A 22,820-nucleotide genomic window follows, 5' to 3' on the forward strand; every position below is an offset into this window, starting at 1 on the left:
AATCGGTTTCAGAATTTCAAATGTTATTTTGGACTTTTGGACAAATGATTTCTTCAATATCATGGGGAGCTGTTTGAAATGTGTTTGATATAGACACAAATAATATTACATTTAGGTATAGCTATTTTAGGTAAATTATACAGAACATTTGAAAAGTACTGGTATGCAAACCTGAGTTTTGCTGTCTGGCTGCTCTCTTTCCTGTACAATTGCATGTGTATATTGACCTCTGTTGGGCAATAATAGGAAGCGCAAACTGACTTTGCATTGATTCCCACAATATGTCAGTGAACCGATTTTCATACAATCACACAGATTAATATAACATGAACACATAAAGCATACAGCAAATCACTAACAGAAAGCCCTTTATTAGTTTCTCAACCTCACAAGCATTCAATTCTACAATACCTTTTTACAACATGGTTTACAGCTTTACAAAATCAGAGAACACTAAATATTTACAGAGTTGTGCAAACAATAGTTCTCTAATATGACAGATAAATCTCTAAAAGGGCATGCATAGGAGTGAAGTTTGGCAAGTTAAAATACTTTTCTGAAGACAAAACCCTCTTAAATACATACACTTGCATGTAAACTTCTGTCACTAATTATGAATGTAAACACCAGTTACTAATATGAATATAAGTCAGTTGCCATCCCAAAGGTAAACATTACAATGTCCACATAGTGCATGTCTTAGATACATGATCTGTAAAACCAAACACTTTAGTACAAGCATGTTAGTACATCTACTGCCTTAAAAGGCCTCTAAACATTATTTTGCATGAACAGTAGCTATCTTGTTAGCTCAAAGGATTTGGCAGTGCATCGGAAGCTTGAGAAATACCAAGCATTTTGTTCTTCAAAGTTCCACTCGCACAACTCCACACATCTAAGATCATTGCATAAGAGAGATGACATCTGAATGACTGATGCTAGATGAAAGTCTGCATCTATGCCTTCATCCACCATAAAAAAATGTAAATAAATTATTTGATTTCTTTACATAAATTGTTATTTTAGATCAAATCTTTATATTATTAAGTGTCACTCTAATTCGTATAAAATATAACACCATCCGTTAAAATCACAGATTTCTCACATCAATAAAAATGTAACTAGATTTCCAACACCACTAAACTACATTAGTATAAACTCTAGAATGTTTGCACCTTTTTGTGTTGATCATTTGTAAAGCTAGTAGTTCTTGTGAATATGGTTATCATCATACAACAGGGTCATTCCACCAATTCGGTGCCTTTTGAGAAGTGTAACTTGGAAGATTTTTTATTTTTTTTGATTTCACTTAATTTGTACATTCGGTCATAAAATGCACATTTAACTTCATAAAAACATGTTCACGTTAAACAAAACGACCCTATTAAGTGCCAAATAAAGTAACATTTCATCTTAAATCAGCCATTCATCCCCTCGTGAACAGGGGGAATGTACGTTTGTTGTGTGCAACAGGGAGTGGCAATTAAATGCAAGCTTCACAAAAACAATGAAAATAGCTTAAACATTTCTAGCCTGTCTTATCTATGTGTTTTGCTCGACCCATTCAGTTTTCCACCACAAAACACCAGAAAATGGCCAAAAAGAGTAGAAACGGCTCACCTGCTTTTACACGATGATTTGACCATGTTACATTCTTATTACGATTTTTTTTTAAAGGAATAGTTTCACCATATTAAAAACAGATTTCAGTTAATGTAACAGGATTGACCTTAAAATGTAAATGTTTTGTCTTTTAGAAGAACCTCTTATCCAGAGCGACTTACAGGAGCAATTAGGGTTAAGTGGCTCCTCAAGGGCACAGGCAGAATGTACACCTAATCAGCTCGGGGATTCGAAACAGCGACCTTTCGGTTATTGGCCCATAGCTTCTAACTGCTAAACTTCTTGCCTCCAAAATGAGAGATAGATTTGAATGAATCACTAATCACATGAAATAAAAAAATACTTTTCAGAAATGACTGTCAAAGCAACAACTAGGGCTTTACAATGACGGTGAAATTATGGAGGAATCTTTGGATTAAGTGGGTTGAAATCTTCCTAGAAGTGACAGGATTGATGGAGGAACATGTCGAAATGCTGAATTGGCACTTTAGCAAACCTTTATTCAGATTTTTTAAATACATTGAATTCTCCATGGAGTCTATATTAAAGGGCGCTTCATTTAATATAACAGGCTTTTACAATTCAATACTGGTGCACAATGTCTATTTAAATATCAAAGGGATGCAAAAGGCGCTATTTTCATGGAACAACCCATGAACTGAGACAGAAATGAAAAAAGGTCCCCTTTCTGAAAGGGAGCATGGAATGAAAACCAGCTCACGCTATTCTCTGTTTTTGTATGTGAACTCAAATTGATCATGATCAAAAACTTATCAAAGCTAGAGAGAAACGAGAGAATGCCCTGCAATTGTATTAGGTTGCCTTGAAAACAGCACTTCCCTCCACTATACTTTATACTGTTATGTAACAGGGGTCTGTGTGCTGCTAAAAGCTTAGCTTCCTCCACTTTCCAACTGCCCCATACTGGGTTCAAACCAGTGATCCTCTGCTTCGCAACACACGTAACTGTCCTCCTTGACAATGTTCCAACGTGTTGAGCCACCCAAAATGTACAAATTGGATGGCTCCATCTGCAACATTTCAAGCAAGCTGTGGCATGAGTTTACGGTATGTTTTTAACTTTGTTACATATAGATATAAAAAGATAATCATATGTCCTTGGACAAAGAAGCTGCTGGTGTATGTGTGGTTTTGCTGCTGTATCCACCTTGCATCTTTTGTCCGGTGAAGCTGGGTATATGAGCAATGCGGTGGATACTCCTCGCACCTTGACTCATGGCAGTCGGGGAGAGGAGGGAAGGAGAGGGAGGGGAGGAGGAGGTGGAGGACGTGGATGTGGGGGACAAAGAGGAGGAGTTGGAAGAGGGGGAGGTGGAGGAGGAAGAGGAAGATGAGCAGTGAGAGAAAGGGCTGGGTCGGCCATTTTGGGTTTGTGATGAGAGGGAAAGGTTTTGACGTCTGTCATTGAGAGAAGGGCTAGGAGGGACGAGACGACTCAGATTAAGAGACGGGATGAAAGATTTGTGTGAGGAGGATGGGGAGGAGGAAGGTGATTTAATAGGGTTAGACACAGTGTTTGGACCGGGCAATGACATATTTTTTCCAGAGTTATTACAAAAGGCTGGGATCTTAGAAGCAGGTAAAGCAAGGAAATAATGGTTACTATCCCCACCAGCTTTCTCAGCACTTCTGTTAGCCTGCGAAACAAAGATGGCGGGAGATATGGAATGTCAAGAAAGGCAAAAGAAGGGTTATTATACAAAGATAAATAAGCATCATGTTAGAAAGCAAAGAGGTGGCACTAAAATACACTAATTATAGATCATTCATAGAAAAGATGAAGTCAGGAAATTATCTACAGGGTGAATGATGCCCACTACTTCACTAATTCAATGCACCAACTCATAACACACATGCAGTGTTTATGACATAAATATCATGCTTCTCAGGGTGAGATAAAGAGGGTTAAATAATATTTGGACAGTTGACAGAGGGTGAGTTTAGTTTGAAAATAGGTTTAGTTTAGTTGATTTAGTTTAAGGTTGAAGAAGTTGAAAAAGCGAAGTGAATCTATCCTTGCCTCCACCTCCAAGTGAATTACAGTTACATGGTGAGCATGCTCAAGGAGCATATAGAGGGGAAGAAGAGGGTACAGATGGTAACAGTCAAAAGGTCTTGAAGACATACAGTAGGAGAACAAGACAGAGAGTGAGTGGATTCAACAAACATATCCTATAATTGTACAGTTTCCAAGGCTTCATGTATAAACTTCTGTAAATCATGAAAGTAGTTTCTCCAATACTTCCTAACACAGGCCATCTTACAGTAAAACTACCTGTGGAAACTGCTTCTGAGTTTTTCCTCCTGGTTTGTCAGCTGACCCAGCTGGTTGCTGCCAGGACTTTGCAGACACAGAAAGTGACATCTGACTTGAAGAAGGAGAGCCACTGGTATTCTGTAAGTATTCAAAAACAGACAAAAATCATATATTAGGAACAGATTGTGAAAACACCTAAGAGCCAAAGCAACAACAACAGAAAATACATGTATCCAGAGATAAGATGGCAGTATGCTTACAGTAGATCTGTGCTTCCCAAACTGAGCTACTAGTAGAGTTACCAGCTCCAGGGGGAAGTCTGAGACTGTAATGGGGGATTTTGTGTTGAGCTGTATTCTTTTTTTAGTTTGCACTTATAGTTTCACATGCTGCGTGGACATTATTAGTAAAAGCTAATTAAGTTATTTTACTACCAGCTGAGAATAAATTAGCACCCTTGTAATTGATGGTTAAAAACAAATAATATTTATTTATGGTGTTGCGGTATGCCAGGGATGTTCTCGTAAAATAATAACGTTATATTGCCTGTGATTACAGGCTTTGGGTATATCTAGAAAGCTGCCGAGTCAAGTTAGGGGTCTTCGTTTTTTTTCTAAAGTTCAGGAGCCACTGACCCGCCTGCATCAACACTGAGAGCAAAGCATGCACAGTGGAACCATGGCCACAATATAAAGCCAGTCATTTTAAAGCCAGTCACTGTTCAAAGTCCACAATTAGGAAACAAACACACATCATAGCAACCCAGGTACCCTGGGACAACAATCATGTCAGCTGACACCACAAAGACAGCTTATAAGCAGAGGTAGATCCCAGCTGTATCCCCAGCAGCGCCTGAAAAACATGTTAATCTTTAGTGGTTAGAGGGAGAGAAGGTGGGAATCTACCAGGGACACAGCCACCAGCCCAGCCCTCATATAGGGACCCAGCCACCAGCCCTCATAGGGACCCAGCCACCAGCCCTCACAGGGACCCAGCCACCAGTGCAGCGTTAGGGGGAAGGAGCTCTAAGAGAGACCTGTTTCTTGGAGCTGCTTGTGATGGATGGCCTGGGAAGCTCTGGTTTGGACTTCTTACTCTGAGGATGCTTCAGGAACTTTGAGACCTGAGGAGGGGCAGGCCTCTTGGAGGGACTTCTCTCTCGTTGGGATTTCACTGTGGCTGGAGACTCTTCACAGGAGTCGGTGTTAGGCGCTGCTGGGTTTATATTGTCCACAGTGATCTCCAGCTGTTTAATGGTCTCCTCTAGACTGGTTATGGAGTCGTAGGCATTCTTACAGATCTCCTCTGTCCTGCGTTTAGAGTTTGACCTGGTGAGAGTGCTTGGTGACGTGATGTTATTCACAGAGGTGAGGTGACTAAAGTCAGTTTGTGGTATGCCACTGCTGTTGATCTCAAACCTTTCGGTCTCATTCATGTGTCCGTCCCACTCGTCCTCGTCCTCATAGACCACCACCTGAAGTGTCTTCTTCCCTGTTTTGGTCCCAGTGCGAATCGCCTGGCTGATGGCCGCCAGCTTATTTTTGGGGAACTTGAATTTGAACTTCTTTTTGGTCTCTGGTTTAGTGGTGTTTGAGGGCTCTGTTTTAGACTGTTCTGGTAATGAGCACTCTGCTGTACTCTTCTGTTGCGCAACCACAGCAGGAGTATTATGGTGACTGGTTGCAGTGTTTCCTGTCACTGCTATCTTGTTTGCCTGATGTAGATAAGTGTTAGACTTTACCTGAGGTACACTCTTCTCTGATCCTGCCTCCTCTGCTTCCTCCTTGATGCTCTCCTGGTGCAGCAGCCTATCCAGCTCCTCCTCACACTCAAAGATGGTGGACATACGCTTGTAGGCCGACCGGATGTCCATGGGCTCGTCGAATATGATGATCACAGGCTTCCTGTCGAAGCCACTGTGCTCCTGGCTGATACTGGTGGTGTCGTTCCCCACACTGACGGTCTGAACCTCGGACATGCTGGTACCATTCACTATCTCCTGGTACTCCCCAGTGGACAGAGCCTGCACTCTGTTGCTGGTGATCATCATGAAGGAGATGTTCTCAGGGGGAGGAGGGCCCTCCTCGTCTGGGAGGTCAGGGCTCAGGCTGCTGCCCTCCTCTACATACCGTGGTGCTCTGCTTCTGAAGGACCTCAACACTACCTGCTGGCTCTGGCTGTCACCCAGGCCCCTGCTCTCTGGTGGAGACCCTGGACTACCTGAAACCTCTTGGCCTGTACTACTAACAAACTGGATTACTGGTACTGGTGGTGGTAAAGATGATGATAGTGGAAGTGGTGGTGATGCTGGTGAAGATGGTGGTGGTGATGATGACGAAGATGATGATGGTTTACTGTTAGTAAGATAACAGTCTTGCTGAGAGGGTTCAGATATGTCCTGCTTCTCTGCAGGTATTGGAGGAGACACAGGTTCAACTACCCCCACTTTCTGACACTGAACAGGATCCTTCTGGACATTCTCATCAACGACGCTCTCCTTCCCACTATCTTCTCCAACTGCTATCTTCTGTATATTAGGAGGACAATCTTGGCTTTCCAGCACTGAGTTACATGATACCAGAGGTGTTGTGTCTGCTATTAGTAGCTCTGTCTGCTGGGAGTCAAATGTATTTGAGTTTGCCACCTGTGAGGGGGACAATGTTCCCTCCCTGCCTTCCGATTGGTCTGTTTTTCCCGATGGAGGCTTCTCATTGGATAACTGCCCTGTGACATAATACATGACCTGGAAAAAAAAAATCAGGGAAATATCAACATCAAAAATATACAATATACTGTATTCTGACTGAGGAACATGGTTATTTGAGGAAGTTAAGACTTACCCTGGGACTCTTTGGAACAATGACAAATCTGTTTTCGTCAGTGTTGCGCACACTTTTCTCTTTACCCTTGTTCTCCTGACTCTCCTATGACAGTTTAGGAGATAACATCATTGCACAACAGCTCCGAGTTCAGTTTACATTTCAAATTACATTGAGGAGACCAACCTTGGCAGCCAAGAAGGCATGCTTAGAAAACTAAGGGAAATAGAGTCAAGCACAATGTCATAAGAGATATGCTACAAATGATCAGATGCAGATTCATTCACGGAGCCAGGCAAGAACACTGCACAGTGTGAATGACAAGTCTAATCTCAGAGTGGAAGGAAATTAATTGAAGATAATATCACATTTGGAAATCAAGAGCAAACATTTTCCAACACCAAGAGACACCATACACTTTTTATATGAGATCAGCCAATTCTCTGAAAGGCATTGATAACATGACAGACAGGAAACACCAAAAGAAACACCAAACCTCCGGCCCCCCAGGCCATTCCAATAGCAATAGCTGCAATAGCTGAACACAGCAATGAGTGGCAGTCAGACCAGTGTTCAGAAGCATATTCAATCAAAAGCAAGCTTTAGATCCAAGCTCAGACCAGATTCAGAGGCTGATTAAGCTGTAAGCACAGACAGTACTGACAGGCAGGCCCCAGATCAGATTAGTGTTAGAGGCCAGACAAGCAGTGAGTGAGTTACAAGCAGTGCATGCCTAAGGGGGCCGGAACGGGTTAGAAAAAGGGTACCACATCTGTTACCTTTGGGTCTTTGGGTGAGAGAGAGAGTTCTGGCTCTATCTGTCTGACTTGAGATGCAGTGCTTGTAAGGTCTATGACACACTTTGTGCTTACATCTCTAAGAGTGTACTTCTGAAACACCTGAGGAGGTCAAATTGCACCGATTAGATCACAGATCGTATATGATGACAAGGCCTCTGTGGCTGTACAACAAAGGCTGAGTTAAATATCACAGTAACTGATGTATTAGGCAGGGCATATTCTTGTTCACACAGACAAAACCCTTTCCTCCATTGAACAACAGAGGGAGACATGAACACATTTCCATGAGGTTTTCGTAGTAAGGCAGGTAAGATAAGACCACATACAATAGAGCTACTGTTTATGTTAAAAAAGGCACAAAAAAATAGACAAAGGCTTTGTACATATTTGTGGTTTACATGTGACTTGTGTATTTTTACCTGTAGTTCCTTCATGAATTTATCCTCCTCCTCATCATCATCCTCTTCTTCTTCGTCTTCCTTTTCCCCTGGCTCAGCTGAGGCTATAAAAACAGGAGTAGTTTGGGGCTTGGGCTTGACCTCTGGGGGCTGTCTGGTGGGTTTGGGACTGGGTTGAGGGACCACCGCCTCTTCATCATCCTGAAGGGGATAGTAACACACTGACTTGGACACTGGAATACTTGCCAGAGCAAAACTGGCTTAGATAAATTGCCACTGTATCCCCCACTAGGTCATGTGTGCATACACTACTAAAGACAACTATTTGACTGGCAGTGTTATGAGGTTATCCTGGGAGGGAATGCTGCTTGACTAGTGAAATTGCCAACAAATGAGTCGCACACCTGGGCGGTGGTGGCTTCCTTCCTGGTAGTAAAGATGACTTCTCCAGACCTCCCTGTGGTCAGCCCTGAGCCGGACAGTGAAGGGAAGAACCTCCGTGGTGGGGGTGGTGGAAGAGACTTCCCTGACTTCTCTGGGCTGTTCTTCATCTCTCTCTCCACACTGGGCCTGCGAGGCTTTTCAACCATAGACTTATGTGGTCGCTCAGGGCTGACCTGAACAGTCACCTCAGCAGCCACATCAGCTGCCTGAGTGGGTTCTGTCAGATGAGGACACACAGACACAGACAATTTATACTGTATGTAGAGCATAAATAATACATACACATCTTGACAAAAGTTTTATTAAACCATGTTTTCCACCCCTTAGCACCCCGCCTGGCAATACAGGTTGGTTGTCAGTCCCCACCCCCCCATATCTCTATCTACCTGCCCCCTACCCCATATCCCCTAACCTAGGATACTTTTACGTCCACCCCAACCCCCGTCGACGAGAGAAAACCCTCCCCATACCAGCCCTTTCCTGTGGGCCTGAAAGCAATGACAACATTTTTTATGAAAATAGGTACTGTATATGTAGCATCTTAGGATGTTTCTTAGATTGATGACACTGGACACATTAAGTATGTTTTAGTATTTAAATGGTAACTTTGAATAACATTACCGGAATGCACCTGGTGTAAAACTACCTGAGGCTTTCTCGAGCACGATATATATGGCAGACATTTAAACATTGACGGATAGCAGAAAGCAAACCCCGTTTTGAATCAATACTGCCATCTATTGGTAAACATAATACTCAACATAAATATTTCAGATTACGACAGTGTGTAAATATATATACTGTAGTAACTGTAGTAACCTGAAATATTTATGTTGAGTATTATGTTTACCATTATATATATATATATATATATATATATATATATATGTATGTGTGTGTGTGTGTGTGTGTGTGTGTGTGTGTGTGTGTGTGTGTGTGTGTGTGTTTGGGCTTTAGCTCAGATTATTCTTCACAGTCTTCTTCACAAAGCAAATTTGTCCAGGCCTCAATTGTTTCTTGACTAGCACCTTTCATTCTCGCTGTCGATAATTCTAATGTTATAACTTCTACTAGTGACTGTATCCACTGGTGAATTGTGAGAGAGTGGGGTGTTTGCCACTTAAGAGCCAGCATCTTTTTTTTTGCGGAAGTGCTGCCTGCCCGCAGTAATCGTCTGTGATTGACTGAGAGATTGAAGGAGCTATCATCGTTAAGTAACATAGTAGATGCAACGCATTGAATGTTTACATTCATGCACTTCAAAATTAATTTTGTAACTTTGTCCCAGAAGCATTTAACTGCAGGGCACTCCAACATCACATGAAGGAATGTGCCTACCTGTTTTAGGGGACACAGTGAACAGTGTGATAAAACTTTTCTTTGGTGTTAAATACAGTCTGTGAACAAATTTAGAATGTATAAATTGGTGGTTCAGATTACGGGATGACAAGGTCATATTTTTCCATATTCTTTTCCAGTTAAAGGGTTATTCAGATTCACTTACTGTAGATCTGTGTACCATGCTTTTGTAATGTCTAGCCTAGAATATGAGCTTTCCAAAAGTGCTTTAAAAAAAAACTTTATTTATAGATTTTCAGATATAACAACAAAAACAGTACAACCCCAATCCCTCATCCCTCCCTCCAAACCACCCACCCACAAAGGCATCTATAAAAATAAGTTAAATAGGAAAGACAAATAGAAACAAACATTAATAGAAACTGAAACATTGGAAAAATCAGCACAAATGGCCACTAGAACTGACATGACTGCTCACCAAACTATGCAAGTTACACTAAGTAAAAGACAGGCTCTCCACGTATTGTATTAATGGAGACCAGTTTAAGTCTAACTTCTGTCGGGACCCAAGCACAGTGCATCTCAGCCTCTCCAGAGGCAGGGATGACATCACTTCCTTAACCCACTGCATAAAGGAGGGCGGCTTTGCAGACTTCCAGTGAAAGAGGACAAGGTGGCAAGCTAGCAGTGATGCTGTTGCATTCGCCTGATGTGTGGTAGCATTCTGGTCTAGGGGAAGTACCCCAAAAATGGCAGTGACTGGGTTGGGGCAAACAGTATTACACATATGTGAGAACGTATCAAAAATGGGTCCCAGAGGCCACTCAACGATTTGCATGAGCAAAACATGTGTTCCACAGTTGCTGGACTCTGGGGTCAACATTTGGGTATATTTTTGCCAATCTGTCATTTGAGTAATGGAGACGGTGCAAAACCTTAAACTGAATAAGCCATTGCCTTATGCAAAATGATGAGTGGATACGCTCAATACTTTATTGCCATATACTGTATCACCAGGTAGCTCGCCACCTGTGTCTTGCTCCATTGCAGATTTTGTATTTGCAAAGGAAGGCGGATTAATGTCCTGTATTATGTCGTATAATCTTGAGATTGTGCCCGTCAGATAAGGGTTAAGATCGAAGCACCTCACGACTGGACACTTAGTAGGCTCTAGTGGAAATTAAGGGAAATGTATTTTGGCAAAGCTGCAAGTATCTAAAAAAGTGGGTTTTGGGAATATTATGGTCAACCCTCAGAGTATCAAATGAGACGAATGTGTTATCAACAAATAGGTCACAAAAAAACATTTGTGGATTTCGTGGATTCGTCATTCGTGGACCACCTTATGAAATCCTGCTTACTGCGCTCCGGGAGTGTTTTGAAGTTATGTTTAAACAGAGCGTGTGACCTTTATCCCCAACTAAGAAAAAACCTGATGCTCCACCTTAAATGGGAAATTGGCATACCCAATTCCTTCTGCTAACTGATTCATGGGGAGGAGCATGCTTTTTGTTAGGTTTAACTTCTAACCAAAGAATGTCCCAAAACCTTGTAGCATGTCCAAGAGATAGGGTATAGACTCCACAGGGTTAGAGATGTATATGAGAAGATCGTCTGCATATAAGGACACCTTGTGAGTCATGTTGCCCCTCAATATCCCCTTAATCCTCTCCTCCGCCCGCAGAGCGACAGCAAGAGGCTCAGTAACCATATTAAATAGGAAAGGGGATAAACAGCAACCCTGCTTGGCCCCCCTGTGGAGAGGGAAGTAGCTGGAGGTAACATTGTTGGTGCGAACAGAAGCCACTGGGGACGAGTACAAAATCTTAATCCAGTAAAGGAATGACGGGCCAAACACAAATCTCTCTAGTACTGTAAATAATTATTCCCACTCAACCCGGTCGAAAGCCTATTCAGCATCAAGAGATGACAACCTCTGGCTGTAGAGTTGACTGGGCAGAATAAAGAACATTAAATAGCCGGCGAATATTGTAGAAATATTGCTTACCTGAGATAAATCCGGTTTGGTCAGAGTTAATTATATTAGGCATCACTGTCTCTAAACGGAACAAAAGGCTTATAGGGCGGTACGAGCCACAGTCTAGGGGATTGTCTTTTTGAAGAAAAAACAAAATAGTCGCCTGGGTAAGTGTCTGTGGCAGTTTCTGACTAGAAAGGATTTCATTGTACATTGAGCTGAGGATAGGAGATCATTTAGAGGAGAATGTTTTATAAAATTCAATAGGGAAGCCATCAGGCCCAGGGGCTTTACCGCTCTGCATGGACTGGATTGCCAGAGTAGCGTCATCATCACTTATTGAGGCATCCATGTTGGTTTGTTCATCTGAATTGAGACAGGGGATGTCCAGATTGTCTAGAAATGCATGCATACAAGATGTGTCAGGAAGAGCCTCTGGTGAGTAAAGAGCCGAATAGAATTGATTAAATTTATTGTTGATTTCTTTGGGATTGGTAGACGTTAAATCAGCTGCAACACAGATTTAAGGTATTGTGCTGCTAGCAGCGGATTGTCAAAGCTGGTGAGATAACAACTTGCCAGCTTTCTCTCAGTGTACATAGAATTTTTGACTGGACTTAAAACAGAAGCTGCGCAGTTTGTTTGGTGGAAAGATTGTCAAATTTCGATTGGTGTAGCAGTCTGTCTTTGTAGAGTTCAGGAGTCGGAGAAGAAGCATATCTGTTGTCCACATTTAGATTGAGTTGAGAGAGCTCCGATAAGCGTTTGGTGCGCTGTGTGTTGTCAGGGTAGCCTAGTGGTTAGAGTGTTGGACTAGTAACCGGAAGGTTGCAAGTTCAAACCCCTGAGCTGACAAGGTACAAATCTGTCGTTCTGCCCCTGAACAGGTAGTTAACCCACTGTTCCTAGGCCGTCTTTGAAAATAAGAATTTGTTCTTAACTGCCTTGCCTGGTAAAATGAAATAATTTGTCCCCTTAGGTATGCTTTTAACGACTCCCACACAGTAGAGACACATCAAGGGTGCAGTTGATCTGTAAAAAGACATCAATGTGAGTTGATATGTATATTTTTAAAGGCACTACAGGATAGTAGTAGTGGGTCAAGTTGCCACACGCATTGTGACACAGTACTGTCCGGAAAGCGGATATCTAGCTGGACAGGGCTATGGTCTGATGCTGTGATATTGGGGCAGCAGGTAGCCTAGCATTGGCCTAGTAACCGAAAGGTTGCAAGATCGAATCCCCAAGCAGGTAAAAATCTGTCGTTCTGCCCCTGAACTAGGCAGTGTTCCTAGACCGTCATTGAAAATAAGAATTTGCTCTTAACTGATTTGCCTAGTTAAATAAAGGTAAATATATATATATTGCCTATTACAAAAGGAAGAATTCTATTGTCCAGCAGGAAAAATTAGTTGATTACTACGCCTGATTTTGAAAGAAAATGTCAATAAATATTGGCTATTAGTTACAAAAGGAAGAATTTTATTGTCAAAATCAGGGACAGTAATCAATTCATTTCGAGAATCATATAAAATAGTTACTGTCTTGTCTCATCGCTATAACTCCCGTACGGGCTCGGGAGAGACGAAGGTCGAGAGCCATGCGTCCTCCGAAACACAACCCAACCAAGCCGCACGGCTTCTAAACACAGCGCGCATCCAATCCGGAAGCCAGCCGCACCAATGTGTCGGAGGAAACACCGTACACCTAGCGACCTGGTCAGTGTGCACCGCACCTGACCCGCCACAGGAGTCGCTAGTGCGCGATGAGACAAGGATATCCCTACCGGCCAAACCCTCCCTAACCCGGACGACGCTAGGCCAATTGTGCGTCGCCCCATGGACCTCCCGGTCGCAGCCGGCTGCGACAGAGCCTGGGCTGGAACCCAGAGTCTCTGGTGGCACAGCTAGCACTGCGATGCAGTGTAGAATCCTATAATTTGTCTGATCCATGGAGGAGCAATCCCACAGAAAACAAGTAAAACCTAGAGTATGATTCGTGGACTGGAGGGAAAAAAAGGAGTACTGTTTAGCAGTGGGATTTGCTCCCACATTGTTGGGCTTCGGTCGGGATCTGTCTAGACTTGGATGCAATACACATTTGAAATCTCCGCCCAATATCAAATGATGAGGGTTAAGGTCGGGAACTGTTGCGATAAGGTCAGAGAAATTGATCGCCATCCCAATTAGGATCATAGAGATTAACCAGAATAAACAATTTTTTCATCACTATAATATATCTGCCATTAGTATCTGGAATTACTTTGGAGGAGACAAGCGGGGTACCTTTTCTGATAAGGATGGCTGCCCTGCTGGCCTTAGCACCAAAGTTGGAGTGAAATATTTGGTCTACCCATTTTCTCTTTAGTTTATCATGGTCGCTGGACCGGAGATGGGTCTCTTGGAGAGAAACCATGTCCGGACTTAAGGACTTAAGATGAGCATACACAGCAAAATACCCTGAAGAAAACCTTGGACCCCTATGCTGGCCTTCTCCCTGTTGGAAGGCTGCATCTACCTCTCCTAGACTAGAGCAAAATGCTACTGTGTTAAACTGAACCTCAGTAAAGCTCTATCCAGGGCAAACATAATCACATTTACACCTAGGGAAGGGGATTCTGGAGGGAACCTGTCACACCCTGATCTGGTTCACCTGTCCTTGTGATTGTCTTCACCTCCTCCAGGTGTCGCTTATAATCCCCGGTGTATATATCCCTGTGCTTTCTGTCTCTCTGTGCCAGTTCATATTGTTTGCCAAGTCAACCAGCGGTATTCCTTGCTCATATTTTTTCCCAGTCTCTGTTTGTTTCTAGTCCTCCTGGTTTCGATCCTTGCCTGTCCTGACTCCAAACCCGCCTGCCTGACCACCAGCCTACATATCCCCTTGTACTGTTTTGGACTCGGATCTGATTTCTGACCCCTGCCTGGCCCGACCTCGAGACTTCATATCGTCTGGTACTGTTTGTACTCTGACCTGATTTATGAACTCTCGCCTGGCCCCGACATGCCTTTGACCACTCCCTTTGTTATAATAAATATCGGAGCGCTACCATCTGGCTCCTGTGTCTGCATTTGGGTCTCGCCATGTGCCCTGATAGATGGCTGAGGTGGTTCTAAGGTATCTTATGCTATATGCATATTTGAAGGATAGTAAAACAATATATAAAAAAGGGAGGTATAGGAATATGTCCGCCCCCCGATCAACCCCATCTACTTGGGATGACTTAAAAACACATATACAGTTGAAGTCGGAAGTTTACATACACTTAGTTTGGAGTCATTAAAACTTGTTTTTCAACCACTCCACACATTTCTTGTAAACAAACTATAGTTTTGGCAAGTTGGTTAGTACATATACTTTGTGCATGACAAGTAATTTTTCCAACAACTGTTTACAGACAATTGTTTACAGACAATTCAAGTCGGTCAGAAGTTTACATACACTAAGTTGACTGTTCCTTTTAAACAGCTTGGAAAATTCCAGAAAATTATATCATGGCTTTAGAAGCTTCTGATAGGCTAATTGACATCATTTGAGTCAATTGGAGGTGTACCTGCGGATGCTGGAGGAAACAGGTACAAAAGTATCTATTCAAACTATATTGTCCTTGTGAGAACATGTCACCCTATACATACCATCATTGTTCATAACGTTAAATTACTGGATGAATAATTGTCATTTTTTTGGCAGCAGGGTGGAGGCATGTTTCTAATCAAGATATGAATTCACTAGTTGGTTCTTGGTTGCGTTAGCAAGGCTAGTGCAGGGTCACAGTATCAGCCCACAATGGCTAGTTAGTATTATGTCTCCTGTCCTCCTGTGGATGTAGGTGCACAACAACATATTCTTTGGCCTTGGTTCGGTCTAAGAATGCCTTCTACTCACCGGAGGGAGTAGTTATTTTTAGTATAGCTGGGGAACAAATGCCGAACCTGGTGTCCAGACAGCGAAGTAGGAGCCCCCTCACCTCGTTGAAGGCTGACCTCTTCTTCATGACTGCCGCCGTGTAGTCCGGGTAAATGCAAATATTCCGAGCCACTTACGGAAGACATCCCCCTTCTCCTGAATGTAGTGGAATTTAACTCATTTTTCGGTGAGGACTGTATGCTTCTGTGCGAGTGGGGGCGTAATCGAGGCCTAGAATTTCTTGTAGCAGTTTAGCTATGGACAGGGCATTCCGCCTACGGTCTCGAGTCCCTCTCTCAAGCCGAAAATTAGACTGTTCCCCCATCGCTGTCTGTTCTCGGGGTCCTCAACCTTGGAAGTGAGTTTGACGACATCTGATGATAGCCGGGTGACTTGCTCTTTGTGTCACCACTTTGTTGGGGTAAATATTTGCACCATCTTCCAGGCTATCCAGACGGGTGTCATGTCTCACCAAGTCTAGATTAACGGAGTCAATCTATATGTTGACCTCGGTGGAGAGAATAGCTATTTGTGAGGTTGGGTCAGTGGATAATGACTCCACCTTAGCCAGCACAGTCTTTTCAGGTTTAATGATAGCCGCCATTACCATGTCTAGGTTGGGGGGGGATCAGAGTCCGTGTCAGGTGAGCCCGAGGTTTCAGCAGAGGCCTGCTCCTTTGTGGGTCGCGGCCAGTTGTCTCAACATTTTACGATAAAAGTGCCAACATTTTCAGAAAATAAGACAGATTAGTAAATTGGGTTTGATTCCAAATTAAATGTTACAAAATTAACACGTGGGGTAGGTTGTTGGTCAAGTATTAATCGTAAATTGTTTGCCCTGGATCGGAGCACTGAGAAAACGTGACTTCACAGGTTGCTGCTCACCAGTGCCCCCCTTTTCCACATTTTCTTATGTTAAAGTCTTAATCTAAAATGGATGAAAACATTTTTTAAATCCTCAATCTTTGTTTTGTGTTCCACAAAACCACTGAAATATCACATTTACATAAGAATTCAGGCCCTTTATTAAGTACTTTGTTGTAGCACCTTTGGCAGCGATTACAGCCTTGAGTATGATGCTACAAGCTTGGCACACCTGTATTTGGGAAGTTTCTCCCATTCTTCTCTGCAGATCCTCTCAAGCTCTGTCAGGTTGGATGGGGAGCGTCGCTGCAAAGCTATTTTCAGCTCTCTCCAGAGAAGTTTGATCGGGTTCAAGTCCGGGCTCTGCGTTGTCTTACCTGTGTGCTTGAGGTCATTGTGCTGGTGGAAGGTGAATTTTCGCCCCAGTCTGAGCACTCTGGAGCAGGCTTTCATCAAAGATCTCTCTGTACTTTGCTCAGTTCATCTTTCCCTCGATCCTGACTAGTCTCCCAGTCCCTGCCACTGAAAAACATCCTCACAGCATGATGCTGCCACTACCATGCGTGACGCTTGGCATTCAGACCAACGAGTTCAATCTTGGTTTCATCAGACCAGAGAATCTGGTTTCTCATGGTCAGAGTCCTTTAGGTGCCTTTTAGCAAACTCCAAGCGGGTTGTCATGCACCTTTTACTGAAGAGTGGCTTTTGTCTGGCTACTCTACCATAAAGGCCTGATTTGTGGAGTGCTGCTGTGATGGTTGTCCCACTGGAAGGTTTTCCAATCTCCACAGAGGAATTCTGGATCTCTGTCCGAATGACCATCAGGTTTTTGGTCACCTCCCTGACCAAATCCCTTTCCCCATGATTGCTCAGTTTGGGTGGGTGGCCAGCTCTAGGAAGAGTCTTGGTGATTCCAAACTTCTTCCATTTAAGAACGATTGAGGGCACTGTATTCTTGAGGACCTTCAATGCTGCAGAAATGTTTTGGCTACCCTTCCCCAGATCTGTGTCTGACCTTATATATGTGTGTGTGTGTGTGTGCGCGTGTGTCTCCAAATCATGTCCAATCAATTGAATTTACCACAGGTGGACTCCAATCAAGTTGTAGAAACATCTCAAAGATGATCAATGGAAACAGGATTTACCTGAGCTCAATTTTGAGTCTCAAAGCAAAAGGTCTGAATACTTATGTAAATAAGATATTTCTGTTTTTTAAATTATTTAAAGTCTAAATGTCTAAAAACCTGTTTTCGTGTTGTCATTTTGGGGTATTGTGTGTGGATTGATGCAGATTTTTTATTTTTTTAAATCAATTTTAGAATAAGGCAGTAAGTTAACAAAATGTGTAAAAATTCAAGGAGTCTGAATACTTTCTGAATGCATTATATATGGTTCAATCATCAGCATACGGGGACACAAAAGCTTTGTTTAGCAAATCAAAATGTTTTATATTTGAGATTCTTCAAAGTAGCCACCCTTTGCTTGTGTAGGTGTGTCCAAACTTTTGACTTCTACTGTAAGTTAACAGGTTATGGTCAATAATATCAAAGGCTCCACTGAAATCTAACAGTACAGCTCCCACAATCTTTTTATTACATATTTTTGTCAACCCATCATGAGTCATTTGTGTCAGTGCAGTACATGTTGAGTGCCCTTCTCTATAAGAACGATGAAAGTCTGTTGTCAATGTATTTGGTCAAGGCAAAACAGTTTGCTAAGATCTGGCAACAAGGTAGGTCTGATAGGTCTGCCGTTAGAACCAGTAAAGTCCGCTTTACCACTCTTGGGTAGTGTAATGACTTTGGCTTCCCTCCAGGCCTAAGGACAAACACCTTCCTCTAGACCGGCTATTCCCAAACTGGGGTACGCGCAATGTCGTCGGGGGTACGCCAAATAAAAAATGTGATTCACATTTTCAAATAGTTCATTTAGATTTTTCAACGGGGCTATACATTTGGGTGATGTTTTTTCTCGCCCGTGTAGCCTCGTTTCACTGCCTAAAATAAAATGAAACCATCTAGTGTTCAGCGAAATAACAACATAATGTCAAATACAGGTAGCCAAGTCAAATAATTAACATCCAATCACATTAACCGTTACTCTCTCGCGGGAATTCCACTAGCGGTCCACATGTAGCCAAATGTAGCTGCTGCTTATTCCCTTTGATTGAAAATTGTTTAATGGTTAAAAAAAAGTAAGGCCCGCGTCCGTAGACACAAATACCAGCCTCTACTGGTAGTACTGCTACTACCAGCAGTACTACACCTGCACCTGTCAACGACACAAGTTCTGCTTTCATGAGCACATCCAATGCTAGCATCAGTAATTCTACATTTGTTGCTAGCCCAGCTAGCACGCACACTGGCAGTTGTGAATCTGATGTAGCCAAAGAGCTACTGCCCCGTTCCACGGGAAAGCACAGAACAGACAGGGACGTTGGACCATCAAAGAGTCGCAAATATGATGAGAACTACATTGGTTTGCGGTTCACTTATATTGGGAATAGTGCCTTTCCTCAGCCACAGTGTGTTTTTCGTGCAAAATTACTAATCTCACAACTTGATGACACCTTTACTCCTGCGCAGACATTTGGAAATGAAACATGCCAATTTGAAAAATAAGCCACAGGAGTTTTTTGAGCGAGAATTAAGATTACATTTGAGCAGTAAGACATGTATAAAAGCAACAGATACCATTAATAAGAAGGGGCTAGAAGCGTCTGGAGAGCTACCTAGAAGAGGCAAGCTCCATACTATTGTGGAGGACTTAATTCTTCCTGCTGCCGCGGATATGGCTGGGACAATGCTTGGGGAAAAGGCAAAAGAAATATACAGACAATGTCTTCATCAAACAACAGTTTCATAACGCATCAGTGATATGGCAGGCGATGTATTAAAACAATTACTGTTTCGCATACAAGCCAGTGAATTCTATGCGTTACAGCTGGAGGAGTCAACAGACGTGGCAGGTCTGGCACAGCTCCTGGTATATGTCTGTTACGTTTATTTAGGGGCAATTAAGGAAGATATCCTCTCCTACAAACCACTGGAAACCAGGACAACAGGAGAGGATATTTTTAAAGTACTGGACAGCTTTGTGACATCAAATGGACTTTGGTGGTAAAGATGTGTTTGTATCCGTACTGATGGTGCAAAAGCCATGACAGGGAGACATAGTGGCGTGTTAATGCGAGTGCAAGCAGTTGCCCCGACGCCACTTGGTTACACTGCAGCATCCACCGAGAGGTTCTTGCTGCCAAGGGAATGCCTGACAGCTTGAAGAAATACATTTACATTTACATTAGTCATTTAGCAGACGCTCTTATCCAGATACCCTGTCTAATGCTTCTAGTGATTCTGAACGGAGCAGAGCAGATATTGACTGTTATAACTATGGCTGAGGGATTGGCATATATAGTATTTTAATCATATTAATGAAATTGGAGGCAATTCCCATATGTTCCAAGACAGACAAAGATATGACCATTCTAGTTTATCAAAACATTCTTCTGTATCGAGAGATAAAACAGCCTAAGGAGCTGTTGTTTCTGATGAAGCATTTAAGATATGTAATTGTCAATGGAGGATAAAGGTTTTGAGTCTTGAGATGGGACAACAACATTTTGGAAAACATTTTAACATCTGTGTTTATCAAAGATAGTGAGAACACTGGGTGGCATTCTTACCTTTTCTTTAATAAAAGCAAAAATTAGTGCTGTATTCACATCTCTCCCAAATGAACCTTTGTGAACGCCTGTATTAATAATTTCGAGCAATGGTGGACCTAATTGATTCCAAAGAAATGTATAGACCTCAGGGGCAATTATCATCCCATCCAGGTGATTTGCCTTTATTCATGCTATCCAATGCTGTTTTGAGTTCATTGAGAGCGATTTAGGCTCCCAGTGAGGTGGCTTCCTCTGTTGAGAGAAGAGGAGTTCTTTATTCTTTTAGAAAGGACTTAGTCTGGCTTGGTGTGGATTCACAATCAGAGGTGTACAGTTCTTTATAGAAGGGAGATAAGCTTTGAGCGTTGGACTAGGAACCGAAAGGTTGCAAGATCGAATCCCTGAGTTGACAAGGTAAAAATCTGTTGTTCTGCCCGTGAACAAGGCAGTTAACCCACTGTTCCTAGGCCGTCATTAAAAATAAGAATTTGTTCATAACTGACTTGCCTAGTTAAATAAAGGTCAAATACATTTTTAAAAATGTATTTAGGATTCAGATACAATAGTTACTATATCATCTAATTGATCATTACTGCTTGTTGGCCAGTACAGTGACCGATTACCATGGAAGTTATGGTTGAGTCTAACTCGAAAGACGGCAAACTATGCTCTCTGTCTTATCAATAAATTAAGTTATGTATTGACTTTGGAAAGAGTAACAGCTACCTAGTCTGAAAAAAGGGTTTATTGAGAACGCTTTAACACAGTTAACAGCATTTCTAATTCTGATATCTTCTTTAATTGTGATTTATTCAACCCATATGCAAATGCAGTTGCATTATTTAATTTTTTTAAACAACCTTTGGTGGCATCCCATAGAATCTGGGGGTCATTGCCTGAATTTGTATTAATCATTATGAATTAATTTAGTTCAATTTCAAATTGATCACAGAATGTAGGATTTTGTAGTAATAAAACATTGAAACGCCATTTTGTAGGAGAATCTGAAATGTGTAATTGGCTGTAGTAGGCGTGGTGATCAGACAAGCTCATATGTCGATTTTCTATTTTCTTAATTTTAGAAAATAGAGGTGTAGATAAATAATATACAATTGATACAGGATAATCTTTTATGCCTGTTTGAGTAGAACATTTACTCATTTGCTTTTGGATTATGTGCTTGCCAGGCATCACTGAGATTGTAATCAGAGAGTATATGCTGGAGAGCCTTGGTTGCGTGTGGATTGTAGTTAGTCTTATTAGATTTGTCCCGCATGTCCAAAATGGCATTCATGTCTTTCCCAATAACCAGATGGAATTCAGTTAATTCTAACAATATGCTGTTCATAGAATCAAATAAAGTAGAATAATATGAATTTGTATACACACATTAGCATACACATTAATAAAGGCAATTTTCTTTCCATTATGGATACATTTAAGGAAAGTGATTCTGCCTGATTGGTCTTCGCCCTTAACCAATATGGTTATTTCCACATGTATTATGTATCATTATGATTATTTACACCTTCAGTTTTGTTTGGGGATGATGAACAATCTTCCAGTTTGTACAATGGTTCTGCATTCTGAGTCCTTCCAGAGTTTCTTACAAAAATAGGAAAAATTACAGCAAACTGGTAACTTTGATGCTTCCAACAATTGAATTGGTCTATTAACTTCCAAGGTTTCTTACCTGGAAGAGATGCCTCAGTAGGTTGAGGGGCATCTACTTCGTCTGGCAGTGGAGGGTTGAGGGGAAGCTCTGGGTCTGGGAGAGATGGCTGGTCTGGAGCTAGGGGTGGAGTGGAGGACTGAGCCTCCCTTCTCCCGGTCTCAGTCACCTCCAGGTCGGGTATGGCCTTCATCAGGCTGGCCTGGGCCTCCTGGAGAATCTGCTCAAACTCACTCCCAGAAGAGGTGGCTGCGGAGTTCTGTGGCGACCTCCCCTCCTCCAGGTCCTGCTCTCTCTCTGCCGTCTGTGGGGTGGAGGATAATTTGTATTTTTTTTCACCTTTATTTAACCAGGTAGGCAAGTTGAGAACAAGTTTCTCATTTACAATTGCGACCTAGCCAAGATAAAGCAAAGCAGTTCAACACATACAACGACACAGAGTTACACATGGAGTAAAACAAAAATACAGTCAATAATACAATAGAAAAATAAGTCTATATACAATGTGAGCAAATGAGGTGAGATAAGGGAGGTAAAGGCAAAAAAAAGGCCATGGTGGCGAAGTAAATACAATATAGCAAGTAAAACACTGGAATGGTAGATTTGCAGTGGAATAATGTGCAAAGTAGAAATAAAAATAATGGGGTGCAAAGGAGCTAAATAAATAAATAAATACAGTAGGGGAAGAGGTAGTTGTTTGGGCTAAATTATAGATGGGCTATGTACAGGTGCAGTAATCTGTGAGCTGCTCTGACAGCTGTTGCTTAAAGCTAGTGAGGGAGATAAGTGTTTCCAGTTTCAGAGATTTTTGTAGTTCGTTCCAGTCATTGGCAGCAGATAACTGGAAGGAGAGGTGGCCAAAGGAGGAATTGGTTTTGGGGGTGACCAGAGAGCTATACTAATGATATATAATGGCCCAGACGTCTCAATGCATACCGATCAGAAATGTAGATGCACTTTACTGAGATTGGTTTATGTTAGAGAACTGGCAGAGGGGTCTGTTTAATAATCTTGAGTGATAGTGTGGTCTATATTACATTACACAGTATGTAACAGTCATCTCAGTTTTAAA

General features: G+C 42.2%; 1 protein-coding gene across 10 annotated transcripts in view; it reads right to left on the reverse strand.

The window, feature by feature from the left end:
- Window positions 1-351: 351 nt before the first annotated feature.
- The window catches only part of si:ch211-207d6.2 (sickle tail protein), a 79,948-nt gene continuing 57,479 nt past the window's right edge, over window positions 352-22,820 (reverse strand). For 6 of the 10 annotated variants that reach the window (XM_052476931.1, XM_035799953.1, XM_035799955.2 and 3 more), the window contains 8 exons: window positions 21,770-22,052; window positions 8,323-8,579; window positions 7,940-8,119; window positions 7,500-7,619; window positions 6,742-6,825; window positions 4,938-6,644; window positions 3,920-4,039; window positions 352-3,281 (listed from right to left, as the gene is read on the reverse strand). In XM_052476931.1, the coding sequence (XP_052332891.1) occupies window positions 2,733-3,281; window positions 3,920-4,039; window positions 4,938-6,644; window positions 6,742-6,825; window positions 7,500-7,619; window positions 7,940-8,119; window positions 8,323-8,579; window positions 21,770-22,052 (3,300 nt within the window). In that variant the 3' untranslated portion in view covers window positions 352-2,732. Of the gene's footprint in view, window positions 3,759-3,919; window positions 4,040-4,937; window positions 6,645-6,741; window positions 6,826-7,499; window positions 7,620-7,939; window positions 8,120-8,322; window positions 8,580-21,769; window positions 22,053-22,820 lie in introns of all 10 variants that reach the window. The other 4 variants (XM_052476934.1, XM_052476932.1, XM_052476935.1 and 1 more) reach the window with 4 other exon arrangements.

The sequence above is a fragment of the Oncorhynchus keta genome, chromosome 23 (assembly GCF_023373465.1).
Source record: "Oncorhynchus keta strain PuntledgeMale-10-30-2019 chromosome 23, Oket_V2, whole genome shotgun sequence".
In the NCBI taxonomy this organism is placed as follows: Eukaryota; Metazoa; Chordata; class Actinopteri; order Salmoniformes; family Salmonidae; genus Oncorhynchus; species Oncorhynchus keta.